At 39.3% G+C, this 12984-nt stretch overlaps 1 protein-coding gene across 4 annotated transcripts in view; it reads left to right on the top strand.

Annotated features, from left to right (window-relative positions):
- The window catches only part of COL12A1 (collagen type XII alpha 1 chain), a 120014-nt gene that overhangs the window by 71238 nt on the left and 35792 nt on the right, over window positions 1-12984 (top strand). For all 4 annotated transcript variants that reach the window (XM_082404924.1, XM_082404923.1, XM_082404926.1 and 1 more), the window contains 9 exons: window positions 197-326; window positions 2090-2209; window positions 3312-3458; window positions 4690-4806; window positions 4957-5103; window positions 5639-5713; window positions 9769-9908; window positions 11797-11920; window positions 12086-12229. In XM_082404924.1, coding sequence (XP_082261050.1) covers window positions 197-326; window positions 2090-2209; window positions 3312-3458; window positions 4690-4806; window positions 4957-5103; window positions 5639-5713; window positions 9769-9908; window positions 11797-11920; window positions 12086-12229 — 1144 coding nt within the window. The remainder of the gene's footprint in view (window positions 1-196; window positions 327-2089; window positions 2210-3311; window positions 3459-4689; window positions 4807-4956; window positions 5104-5638; window positions 5714-9768; window positions 9909-11796; window positions 11921-12085; window positions 12230-12984) is intronic.

Here is a 12984-nt window from a genome sequence, read left to right as displayed (position 1 = left end):
GATTTGAGCTGAGACCTGCCTGACTCTAAAACCATTTCCCTTGTCGCACAGTGGTAGACAGTTTGCCTCGCCCTGAGCATTGTGCAAGAAAAAGAAACCACGAAGAAAACATTACCGTTTATGGTAATACATACAAAAGTATTGATCTGGAAGTCCTCTAGCTGATGATAACTTCATAATTTAACTTCCCCTGCAGACCACTGTCCCAGGCAGAAGAAACAATGTAATGCTACAGCCCCTGCAATCTGATACCCCATATAAAATTACTGTTATTGCTGTTTATGAAGACGGAGATGGTACCCATTTGACAGGAAATGGAAGAACTGGTAAATGTCTTAACCCTTTTATAATCTTTAAATTTGGTAGTATTTGAGTATATACATCTCAGACACTCCATTGATACTGCATTAACATTTGTATTAGATATTGAATTTTGTCAGAATGATATGACAACGGAATGTGTTATTAACTTTTTAAAGGTCCACTGAAAGAAGGAAAATGAGACACAAATCTGCATATTTTGCTTTGCTTGAGATAGTTTTATTCTTTGGAAAACCACTGCTTAGTCACTGAATAATGTTTTAGTTTGTGTGGTATCAGTTAAGGCTGTAGCTGTTAACTCAGTCAATTAAGTGTCAGCAAAAAAGACCCCATCACCATAGAATCTTAAGTCATGAAAAAGAAGCAAGATGATTAGTAATCATCTTCTGTCTTTACAAATTTAGCTTTTTTTAAAAAAACTATTTTTTCTATTGTACTAATGGATTACCAGGGTTCAGGCCCCTTTTCTAGCCTGCGTGGGTGGCAGTTTCTTATGGTTTAGATCAAAAGTCCTCTAATTTGGTTGCTGGAATCATCTGAAGACCTTTAAAAAGGCTTACGCCTGGACGCCACCCCGAGAGATACTGATGTTAATGGTCTAGACGTGGTCCAGACCTGCCGAAGTTCTAGTGTGCAGGCAGAGTTGAGAGTCCCTGGCTGAGCGTGAAGGTGGGCTGGGCCATGGGTCCGCTGGGTTCCGTTACTGGGAGACATGGGTAAGACACTTTTCCACTTCGTTCAGCCAAAATCCACTTAAGTCACATGATTTCAGGCTCCTTGCTACACTTAGTCGCCCAAACTCTTTTTCTACTTAAATGATCTTGACAACATTACAGGATTTGGGAGAGGTAACATCTGAAAACTCCTGAGAGAAAAGCAGGACCAGAGGGTTTCAGCTCAGTCTTTGGAGGCCAGGAATTTGTATATTTATTGACACCTGTTGTCTACAGGACTGAGTCAACAGAGACTCCATCTAGCGACTCAAGATGATTTTAATTTAACAGCTTCCCATTTTCACTCTTCCCTTAGGTTTCAGAATATATTTTGGTATTTTTCTGGAGGAAATGCCGTATTTCAGAATTCTATGCTTAATCAAGAACATAAACAAATCTCTACTAGATCTTTAGTTTTCTAGGAAGGGCCAAAGCCACTTCTGGTTTCTCTTGTAAAAAAGTTTTTGAAGTTGAGTCCTTATTTGTGTAATGCTGTGAATAATAACTCAGCGGCTGACTAACAGCCTACCTCACAGCATTGATCTAATAGGGGGTAGAGTTGGGTAGTGTTCTGGAGGTGTGAGCATTTACTCTAGGTTATGTTGGTAGAGGTTATAGTGGTGCTGGGGAAGAACCTCGTTTTGGTCACTAGCTAGCTGTGTGGTCTTGGGCAAATCATATCTTATTTTTGTGATAAGATGGTTAGATTAAATAGTCTGTAAATCATTTTTTTGGCTCTAACAATCTGTGATCTACAACATCCAAAAAAATGGTATGAGATCTCTTTTACTTTTTATAATTCTGAATCCAGTTCTAGAAATCACCAGTTCCTGAGTCCATTTGATTTGCTGTTTGAATTTGGAAAACTACTAAGCTTTCTGTTGAACATTTCAATACCTTTTAATTGTTTTCTGGAGCGGGACAATATGGGATATTATTAATTTGCTCTCATGAGGCTGCACTGTCAATATTCATGGTCAATACTCATAAAGTTCTGTGCTCTCTCCTCGTTTGTCAATAAGAGGTCAGTAACGTGTGCCAATATTTGTTTCCAGTGGGATTACTTCCTCCTCAGAACATACACATCTCAGATGAATGGTATACGAGATTCAGAGTGTCCTGGGATCCTTCACCATCTCCCGTTCTCGGATATAAAATTGTGTATAAGCCAGTGGGTAAGGAAGCACCTTTATCATCTTAGAAATGCATTGGAGGGTTATTTGTGCATGAGGGTGTTCTTTGTTGCATCCCCCAGGATTAGATTCTCCTGATAGTTCAGTTATCACATCAAGTCCTCTCCTACCAGAGGTAACGTTTCTGGAAATAGTATTTAAGCCAATGGTCTAAAGTATCATTGTTACTATGGGTTTAGATGCCGCTCCCATTAATCTGCATGACTGAAACGTCTGATCTGGTTCATAAAATTGCACAAATTGGAGCTGTGTTCAGACAACCTATATGTTATTATGATCGTGAAATAATGAGTACTTAATTAGTATAAACTTGTGTATTTTTCCCATCAGGTCAAGGTATTATTCCATTCAGGGCATGTGCATTTTAGTTTAGTCACGAGAGGCTTGCTTTCAGCTTCCCACTGCCACTTTCACCTAAATGGATGTCCCCTCTATTAAGTTATTCGCCATCTATGTTTCCACCTTCTGTCTATATGTTTAGCAAAATGGAAGCAAAATACTTTCATCGTAAATTTGCTGGGGTATCTTCCATGCACCCAGGAAGGATGTGAACTAGAAAAAAATAAAGGAGAGAAGGCAAGTGTAAGGATATGTGAGCCTGTGTAAGAAATGGAGAGGGAACTTCAAGGTGGAGGACTTTCAGTAACCACACTGCATGGAACGGGGTGGGAGATAGACGTTCTCAAATCATCTCTACAGCAGAAAAATGTTAATTGAGCACCCAGTATGTACAAAGCACTATGCTGGCAAACTGGAGCGTAAAGAAGAGGCTTGAGAGTCTAGAGTAGTTGACGGTGTGATGATCTGTTCGTTAAAGGAACATTAATTACACACATGCTACATTCATTAGTACACATGCTAGCTACTGTGCTATGCTTTGAGAATAACAAGGAAAAGGCTTCGGTCTCTGCTTACAGTTTTGTATTCACCACGTAATGCAGCGTGTGTTACGGGGAGCACGTGCATAAGGGCTATGGAATTAATGGTGTTCATACTATCATTTGAGTATAGGTTATTTGATTTTAAGAAAAATTTGAGACTAGGGATGGCATATTTCTATGTATTTTTGTGATTGTTATTAAAGGTTCCAATGAGCCCATGGAGGTCTTTGTTGGAGAAGTGACATCATACACGTTACACAATCTCAACCCCAGCACCACCTATGACGTGAATGTTTATGCTCAGTATGATTCTGGACTCAGTGTCCCTCTGACGGACCAAGGCACTACATGTGAGTCACGTAGCTTTTTGTGGTTGTAAGAAAAAGCGTAGTATAAATGACCAGGTCAGTCTGTTTTAATTTTCTTTCTTTCCTTTTCTTACACGTGTTTCCTCAGCATTGAGTAGGTAACTCTTTTGTGTCCAGCTAAACAAATACTTAACGTCATATAATCAAGTATACAAAATGTATAATGATGAGATATGTTTGTTTCATAGAAAATACATTTTGAATTTTAAAAGATAAAAATTATAAAAATTATGATTTTATCCATGTGGGATGCTATGTGGTTTTTCCTGACATTTGATGTTAAACGTATATTACCTAAATGTATTGATCTAATTGAAAGTTTTCACATAAATGCCATGATGACTGATGCAGCTTACAGATAGATTTTGTTGTCATCAAGTGCTTTAATGGCTATTTGAGGACTTAGCAGATAGCCTTTCAGAAAATTTGTTTTATTATTTTTCATGAGGTGTCGTTGACATTCATTGTGTTGAGAGGGGCTATAGACAGACCTCGTTTCATTGCACTTGGCTGTATTGTGCTTGGCGGATGCGGTGTTTTTTTATAAATTGAAGGTTTGTGGCCACCCGGCATGGAGCAAGTCTATTGGTGCCATTTTTCCATCGGTATTTGCTCACTTCATGTCTCTGTGTCACATTTGGTAGTTCTTGCAATATTTCGAACTTTTTCATTGTTATTATGTTTGTTATGGTGATCGGAGATCCGTAACCTTTGATGTTACTATTGCAAAAAGATTACAATTCGTTGGAGGCTCAAATGATGGTTAACATTTTTTAGCAATAAAGTGTTTTTAATGAAGGTATGAACATTATTCTTTTAGACATAACACTATTGCACACTTAATAAACTAAGGTATAGTGTAAACATAAATCTTTTATGCACTGGGAAATCAAAATATTTGTGTCGCTCGCTTTATTGTACCAATATTTGCTTTATTCTGGTGGTCTGAAACTGAACCCGCAGTATCTCAGAGGTACGCCTGAATGTGGATTTTCCTTCCCTTGAAAATCAGTCATAGAAAGGGAGGTCGGTTTTGACAATACCATGTTTTCGTGTTTGCTTCATGTATGTTTCTCATGAAGAAACAGTGTGAGACTTTAGACATTATTTTTTTCAGCCCCAGTGGAAGTTTGAAAATTGTGTTGTGACTAAAAGTATGCTTTTTGCCTTTATTTGTGAAGTAAATCTATTTCTTTCTGTCCTTCTCTTGTAGTATATTTGAACGTGACGGATCTGAAAACTTACCAGGTCGGGTGGGACACGTTCTGTGTTAGATGGTCAGCTCACCGGGCAGCAACTTCCTACAGGCTGAAACTGAGCCCTGCAGATGGTACGTGTGCAAAAACGTGACCCGGAGCACATAGTAGCCACATTTAAAACTTCCGTAAAGGTGTCGTTCTATTTATACAATGATGTATCAAAATGTCTTTAAATAGAATTACTGGTGACACTGGCATTTTTCCTCTGCTGTCCTCATCAGGAACGAGAGGACAGGAGATTACCGTGCGTGGGTCAGAAACCAGTCACTGTTTCACCGGCCTGTCACCAGACACTGATTATGGCGTCACTGTCTTTGTGCAGACACCAAATCTTGAGGGACCAGGTGTCTCTGTCAAAGAACATACTAGTAAGTGTTTTTGAGTAATCTGGGGAGTCTCTGTAAGGCTTCAGAGTAGGATGCTCTGGGTGTGGGAGACGTAAGTGACTCCTGTGTGGCACTTCTCCTTACGAGCAGCAATAGTGGCACGATGGCAGGTCCTTGAAGTGGCGTCTGTGGCTGGTGCAGCACCTTTATCTGCAGCAAATCCGTGCTGCCCCTGTTAGAGTTGGCGTAATCGTAAGGAAAGACCTAAAGGAGGGAGAGCTGGCTCTAGCTGACAGTGAGAGGGTGAACATGTATCCGTATTAGTGACCGTTGCTCATCTGACTGTATCTGAAGGTCTTACGTTCTCCCTTTGCATCTGGGCTCCGCTTCGCGCTGCTGTAGTCAGTGTTGAGTGACTACCAATGGTACCAATTTTGGATCAGATAGGAGTCCCAGTATGTCAGTGCCCATTGACACTTGCTTTGTTATCGAGGACTTAAATGGCTCTTAAAATTTACTTTCTGAGATATGAAATGTGCACATGTTGCGTTTTTCTAATTATTACTTTTAATTCTAGCTGTAAAACCAACAGAAGCTCCTACAGAGCCACCTACACCTCCTCCCCCTCCCACGATTCCACCAGCCCGGGAAGGTAAGCACTGCTATTAGGCAATGCATCCAGCTGATAGAGATTCATAGCCTTCTTACTTATGCAGTTGATACAGAACATTTCTGACCTATTGTTCCTGCTCAAGAGTTTTTCAGTTAAAGGCAAAGATTACCAGTCATTTGCTCTTCTGCTCCAGGCCCATTTTAGTGTGAATAAAACCAATCATAAACCACTCCGCCTCTTCAGCTGGAACTCTGTTGCCTCGATTTTGCAGGTGAAGGTCTAGGGGTGCCTTAAATAATCCATTGTCACATGGCGGGCATTTCTTTCTTGCGGCTGCTGGCATCAACAGGCACTGGGAACCTTTTGGGCTAAATTTGCAGCGTAACCCATGGGGCCTTTGGCTTTGGAATTCCTGGCTTCTGACCTGAGAAGGGCCCTGGATTACACAAAGCTAGAAACGTTCTGTTCACCAAAGTCGGAGACATAATTGTCCCTTGTAGTAAACTGGTAAAAAGACATAGACTGAGCTATTAAGATTGGTCTCTCAGTGATTTGGGGCAATGCTCAGTGCTTCATCAAATTAAGTTTTAGCTGATTAACGACTGGTTTATTCTTTTCCCACATTCTGTTTCCAACATTTAATTGAAAGTATTTTTCTTTTCTCTTAGAAGGCTCTAGAATGTTATGGCTTTATTAAGCCTATTAAAGAAGTAAAATTAAAAATTAAAGGTGTATTATTATAGGATAAAATAGTAATGTGTTTCTCTAGACTGTTGAAAGGAATTCAGTAAATATTTTTGGCTTAAAGACATGTTCAGCAAGACGAAAAGACAACCCTCAGAATGGGAGAAAATATTTGCAAACGAAGCAACTGACAAAGGATTAATCTCCAAAATATACAAGCAGCTCATGCAGCTCAATATCAAAAAAAACAAACAACCCAATCCAAAAATGGGCAGAAGACCTAAATAGACATTTCTCCAAAGAAGACATGCAGATGGCCAAGAGGCACATGAAAAGGTGCTCAACATCACTAATTATTAGAGAAATGCAAAACAAAACTACAATGAGGTATCACCTCACACTGGTCAGAATGGCCATCATCAAAAAATCTACAAACAGTAAATGCTGGAGAGGGTGTGGAGAAAAGGGAACCCTCTTGCACTGTTGGTGGGAATGTAAATTGATACAGCCACTATGAAGACCAGTATGGAGGTTCCTTAAAAAACTAAAAATAGAACTACCATATGATCCAGCAATGCCACTCCTGGGCATATACCCAGAGAAAACCATAATTCCAAAAGAGACATGTACCACAATGTTCATTGCAGCACTATTTACAATAGCCAGGACATGGAAGCAACCTAAATGTCCATCAACAGAGGAATGGATAAAGAAGATGTGGTACGTATACACAATGGAATGTTACTCAGCCATAAAAAGGAAATTGTGCCATTTGCAGAGGCGTGGATGGACCTAGAGACTGTCATACAGAGTGAAGTAAGTCAGAAAGAGAAAAACAAATATCATATATTAACGCATATATGTGGAATCTAGAAAAATAGTACAGATGAACCTATTTACAGAGCAGAAATAGAGACACAGACGTAGAGAACAAACATGTGGACACCAAGGGGGTGGAAAGGGGGTGGGATAAATTGGGAGATTGGGATTCAACATATACACACTACTATGTATACAATAGATAACTAATTGAGAACCTACTGTATAGTACAGGGGGAAAAAAAAAGAAGGTACAATCTGTTTGTAAGGCATATATTAAGTTTACCTTAAAAATGCATTCCAGTATACAGTAGGTGCAGACAAATACTGTTTGACTCCACTTAAGTGAAGTACCTAGAAGAGTCAAATTCGTAGAGTCAGAAAGTACATTGGTAGATGCCAGGAGCAGGAGGGCAAGGGGGGTGGGGAGGGGGAATGGGGAGTTAGTGTTTAGTGGGGACAGAGTTTCAGTTGAGGAAGGTAAAAAATTAGGGCAATGGATGATGGTGAGAGTTGCACAGCAATGTGAAGGTATTTAGTGCCACTGAACTGTATAGTTAAATGTGGTTAAAATAGTATGTTTTATATTATGTGGCTTTTACCACGATAAAAAAACATTTTAAAAAATGGATCATAAGCCCACATATAATAATTAAATCTATAAACCTTTGTGTCTTTGTGACCTGAAGTTAGGCCAAGATTTCTTCAATATCACACCAAAAATGTGAGCAAAGAAATAATTGATAAATTGTACTTCATCCAAATTAAGAACTTCTCTTTGAACAACATTGTTAAGAGAATGAGAAGACAAGTCGCAGATTAGGAGAAAATATTTACAAATCACATAATCTGCTAAAATACTTATATCCATGTTACATAAATAATTCTCAAATCACAGTAATAAAAATACAAACAACCCAATTTTAATAAGTGAGCAAAAAATTTGAAAAGACATTTTACCAAAGAAGATATATGAATGCTCAGTATCAGTCATTAGAGACATGCAAGCCAAAACCACAATGAGATATCAGAATGTCTAAAATTAAAATGACCATGTGTTGGCAAAGACGTAGAGTAACTAGAACCCTCATACACTGCTGGTGGGAATGTAAAATGTATAACTACACTGGAAACAGCTTGGCAGCTTCTTCAAGTTGAACATAAACCTACGGTACCACTCAGTCATTTCATTACGAGGTGCTAAACCGAGAGAAATGAAAGTATATGTTCACACAAAGACTTCTACATGAATATTCATAGCAGTTTTATTTGTAAGAAAAAAAAAACCGGGTAATTGGAAAAAAACAGGAAATGCCCCAAATGTTCATCAAAAAGTGAAATAATAAGCAATAATGGAATAAATGGAATTCTTCTCAGCAAGAGAAAGGAACAAGCTATTGTTAAAGGCAACAACGTAGATGAATCTCCAAATAATGCTGCTGGGTTCACGATGCCTGAGGAAAAAAGAAAGATACTGTCTGATTCCATTTATATAAAATTCTGGAGAACGCAAATTAATCTATCATGTCAAAAGGAGATCAGTGATTTTCTGGGGATGGGAAGGGGTGTGGAGAGGACTGACAGGGAGAGACTATTATAAAAGGACACCAGTGAACTTTTGGGGGTGATGGATATGTTTGTTACCTTTTTGGTGGTAATGACTTACTGCTCTGGTGTATTCGTATTCCACAACATATAAGAGTGTGAATTTTGAAAAAAAAAAAAAAGGTTAAGGTTTTTTTCTTAATCGGCTTTATTTTTTAGAGCAGTTTTAGGTTCACAGCAAATTTGAGCTGAAAGTACACAGAACTCCCGACATGCCCTGCCCCCTCACGTGCACAGCTTCCCTCCACTCTCAACGTGCCCCCTACCAACCCGGAGTGGGACGTTTGATACATTCTGTGAACCTATATTGGCACATCTTTATCACCCAAAGTCCATATTTACATTAGGGCTCATTCTTGGTGTTAAACATTCTACACGGTAAGTTTTTATCACTAAAATGTTAAATTTTTACTTTCAGAATTTTTAGCTTTCAAGTCTGAAGATTCTAATTAAAGGTGTTTCTTTATTTTATTCCATCCCTTCCCTCCCTCCGTAAGATTCTAGTGGCCTAATTTAAAATGAAAAGACACCTTATCTACACCAAGTCTTTGATAATTATATACAAAAATCTCCAAACCCACTGAGGACTCTTCTTAAGTTCTGAGCATGGTTGTTTTTTCACTTGATTTCCTCCTTAGTTATTGTTTGAAGCTACTTGAAGAATCCCATGAGGAGGGAGCATATGCGTGTAGAGTGAGGAGATGGAGTAATTCCAGAGCAGAAATTGGGGGCCAGTTAGACTAGCGCTTTTCAGACTTCACTGTGCACGTGAATCATCTGGCACCTTGCTACCGTTGATTCGGATGCAGGAAGTCGGGGGTGGGCCCCAGGACTCTGCATTTCTATCAGGCTCCCAGGCAATGCCGTTGCTGCTGAACCGCACTTGGAGGAGTAGCAGGGTGTTAGATTACGTTTCTCAGTTGTGTAACTTCACTGAAATGAAAGAATTCATGAGATTTGGGGCTTCCTCTGTGTTTTTCCCCCAGTGTGCAAAGGGGCCAAGGCAGATATTGTATTCTTGACTGACGCCTCCTGGAGTATCGGGGATGATAATTTTAACAAAGTTGTAAAATTCATCTTCAATACTGTGGGAGCCTTTGATGAAATCAGTCCTGCTGGAATTCAGGTGGGTGTCGTTTCAAAGGTTATTCATGTGTAATGTCTTGCTATTTTCCTTCAACCTTTTAAGTAGAAAGACTTTTCAGTATAAACTCCATTTTGACTTTGTTATTTTCTTTTTTCTTTACACATAGACTTTTGGGAAGGACTTGGGTGCAAATGATAAATAAATAGAAAAATAAATATTCCTCTAGGTATTCTCTTGGCTAGATGATATTCCTGTTGCAGAATTTAGGGGAGTCTAATAACTTCCTGCTTAAATCTTCTGACAATGATACATTTTCCTAAAAGGTCATTTTATGTTCTGGAAGTTAAATGCATTGTGATTGTTGTAACCCCGTTAAGTCAGAAGATTCAGTGATAGATAGTGACTGGAGGCGGGTGTGTGGAACCCTATTGCCCCCTCTATCATGACATTGCAGATACTACCTGAACCAGAAGAAGAAAGGCCATTGTTAACTCAAAGGGAAATTAATTTGTTTTCCTACAATGATAACTACCAATTATCTTGCTTTGGAATCACTCCAAATTTATTGCTTTTACTAGAGTGGGAAGTTAGAAAAATTAATCCTTCCATGGCACACCTCAAAGAATAATTCCTCACTTAGCTCTGACCCACCAGTAAAGCTGAGGATCTCCTCCACTCCCAACATACCCCTGGACTCAGAGCCAGTGGCTCTGTTACTTACTACCTGGGTTCTGCAACCTTGAAGACCCACTTCAATTACACCCTTTCTGGAGAGGCTGCCTTGATAGTTTTAGGCATTTCAGACTCCTGAAGGGTTTTGTCTATGTTGCTGTTATGGCACGTATCTCTTTATATTGTCATTATTTGTGTGATTCTCTTCTGTCTAAATCATTGACTGCTTAAGGCAAGAGACTGTATTGTATTATTATTTTTCTGAATTCTCTTTCCCTTCCCATTTCTCTTGGTGAATTTTCTTCTTTATTTAGACAGGTACGTCTTAGAGATGTTATGAAAATAAGAGATTTCTGACATAAACCACAAATAATTTCATAAACAAATCATGTCTTCTTTTATGGAATAATGCTTTGTGGAATGTATTAAATTTCAAATCCCCAAATAATCCTGTAGATGTTATTCCAACCCAAGAAGAGTAAAATGTCAGGCTAGTTATAGTCTTAATTTAAAGTGTGAGCAAGTAAGCCTTTTTTGAAATCCTTTTAGAAATTAAGATTTCTGATAAAAAATAAGAAAAAAAGCTACCATATTTTATTAACTTCTATGTGCCAGCTACTTTGTATACATGATTCTCATTCCTTAAACTGGCCATAGAAGTAAGTATAATTATCTCCATTTTACTGATAAAAAATGAAGGCCCAGAGATGTTGGGAACCTACCCAATGTCACAAAGCTATTAACTGGCAGCGCTAAGATTTGAGCCCATTGAATCCTGACTATAAAGCTTTTATTCTTTCCACTAAATCACACTGTCACTGAATTTGTGATGAGTGCTGATTATTATCACACACGTGCCATTTTTATATTACCATGAAGAATAGATGTGGTCAGTGTGGAGGGTCAGTTGTCTGAGAAGCAATTGCTTAGCCAATATTTAAGCTCAAGATGGTATGTTCTCATTTCTAATCTTGGAATCTCATTGCTCTCCAGTTTTACCCATCCCTTCTTACATCCTAGAGAATAAATACAGTGCATGTACATTATTAATATCAATTACTGACACTTTCACTGAAGATCAGAAATTAGAGAATTTAGTGAGACAGCAGTAGTTGTATTAGCTATAAAGAGCGTACCATATTCCGTCAGGTCTAATACACTTCTTTTTCGCATTATGCAGCTAGAAGAATCACTTGACAATTGAAACGTTGAAAGAGGTGACTTACCCTCACCACCAAACCGCCTTTCCTTTCAGGTCTCATTCGTGCAGTACAGCGACGAGGTCAAGTCTGAGTTTAAGCTGAACACGTACAACGACAAGGCCCTGGCCCTCGGGGCCCTCCAGAATATCCGGTACAGAGGAGGAAACACGAGAACAGGTGCAGTTCGTCAGCGTGTACACAGACCTTTACTCTCCAAAGCCTTTGGAGTGATAGGCAGAGTGTAACTCTAACATTCAATTGCTTATCAGTTGGGCGTGGCTAAGGGCACTTGGATAGTTTTCCCTGAGATGACACTAAAGTGTTCCATGCCACATTCTATAGGCAAAGCTCTCACGTTTATCAAGGAGAAGGTCTTGACCTGGGAGAGTGGTATGAGGAAGAATGTCCCCAAGGTGCTGGTTGTGGTCACAGACGGTCGGTCACAGGACGAGGTCAAGAAGGCAGCTTTCGTCATCCAGCAGTCAGGTAAGCACAAGCATACATTTAAAAAATAATTTTTATTAGGGTATAGTTGATTTACAATGTTGTGTTAGTTTCAGGTGTACAGCAAAGTGATTCAGTGATACATGTACATATGTCCACTCTTTTTTAGATTCTTTTCCCATATAGGCCATTACTGAGTATTGAGTAGAGTTCCCTGTGCTATACAGCAGGTTCTTATTAGTTATCTGTTTTATATATAGTAGTGGGTATATGTCAATCCCAATCTCCCAGTTTGTCCCCCCGCCCCGCTCCTTACCCCCTGGTAACCGTAAGTTTGTTTTCCACATGGCACAAGCATAAATTTGATGCCTAGTGATTGCACTCATTATTTTCACAGTTTCAAACATCCAGGAATGATTGCAAAAGACCAAAATTACTGATGTTACTTTAGTTTCTGTTTTACTCTGTATTCCGTACCCTTCTAATGTTAGTTTACATTTCATCATGGAATGGTTTGATAATTGCTCAGAAATGACATGGTGTGTTCTTTGTATGAGACGTGCCTCAGGGTCTGTCCCGCATAGTGGCTGGAAGCCTACACAACAGCAGTAATGGGATGATCCTCAAGCAGGCTTCCTGCCGTAGCATAAATGAGTCTTGACGCTGGTTCAGTCCTATGCAAGGAGAGACATAGGTTTCACACGTCCTGGCAGATGCAGACCCCAAACAGATTGCTGGAAGGTTCACTGCAAAGGAGCAGAGAGACCTCAGGGAGATATTGCTCGTGTAGATCTTGT

This window comes from Balaenoptera borealis (assembly GCF_965194805.1).
Source record: "Balaenoptera borealis genome assembly, chromosome: 9".
NCBI lineage: Eukaryota > Metazoa > Chordata > Mammalia > Artiodactyla > Balaenopteridae > Balaenoptera > Balaenoptera borealis.
This window is presented reverse-complemented; position numbering and strand designations above follow the sequence as displayed.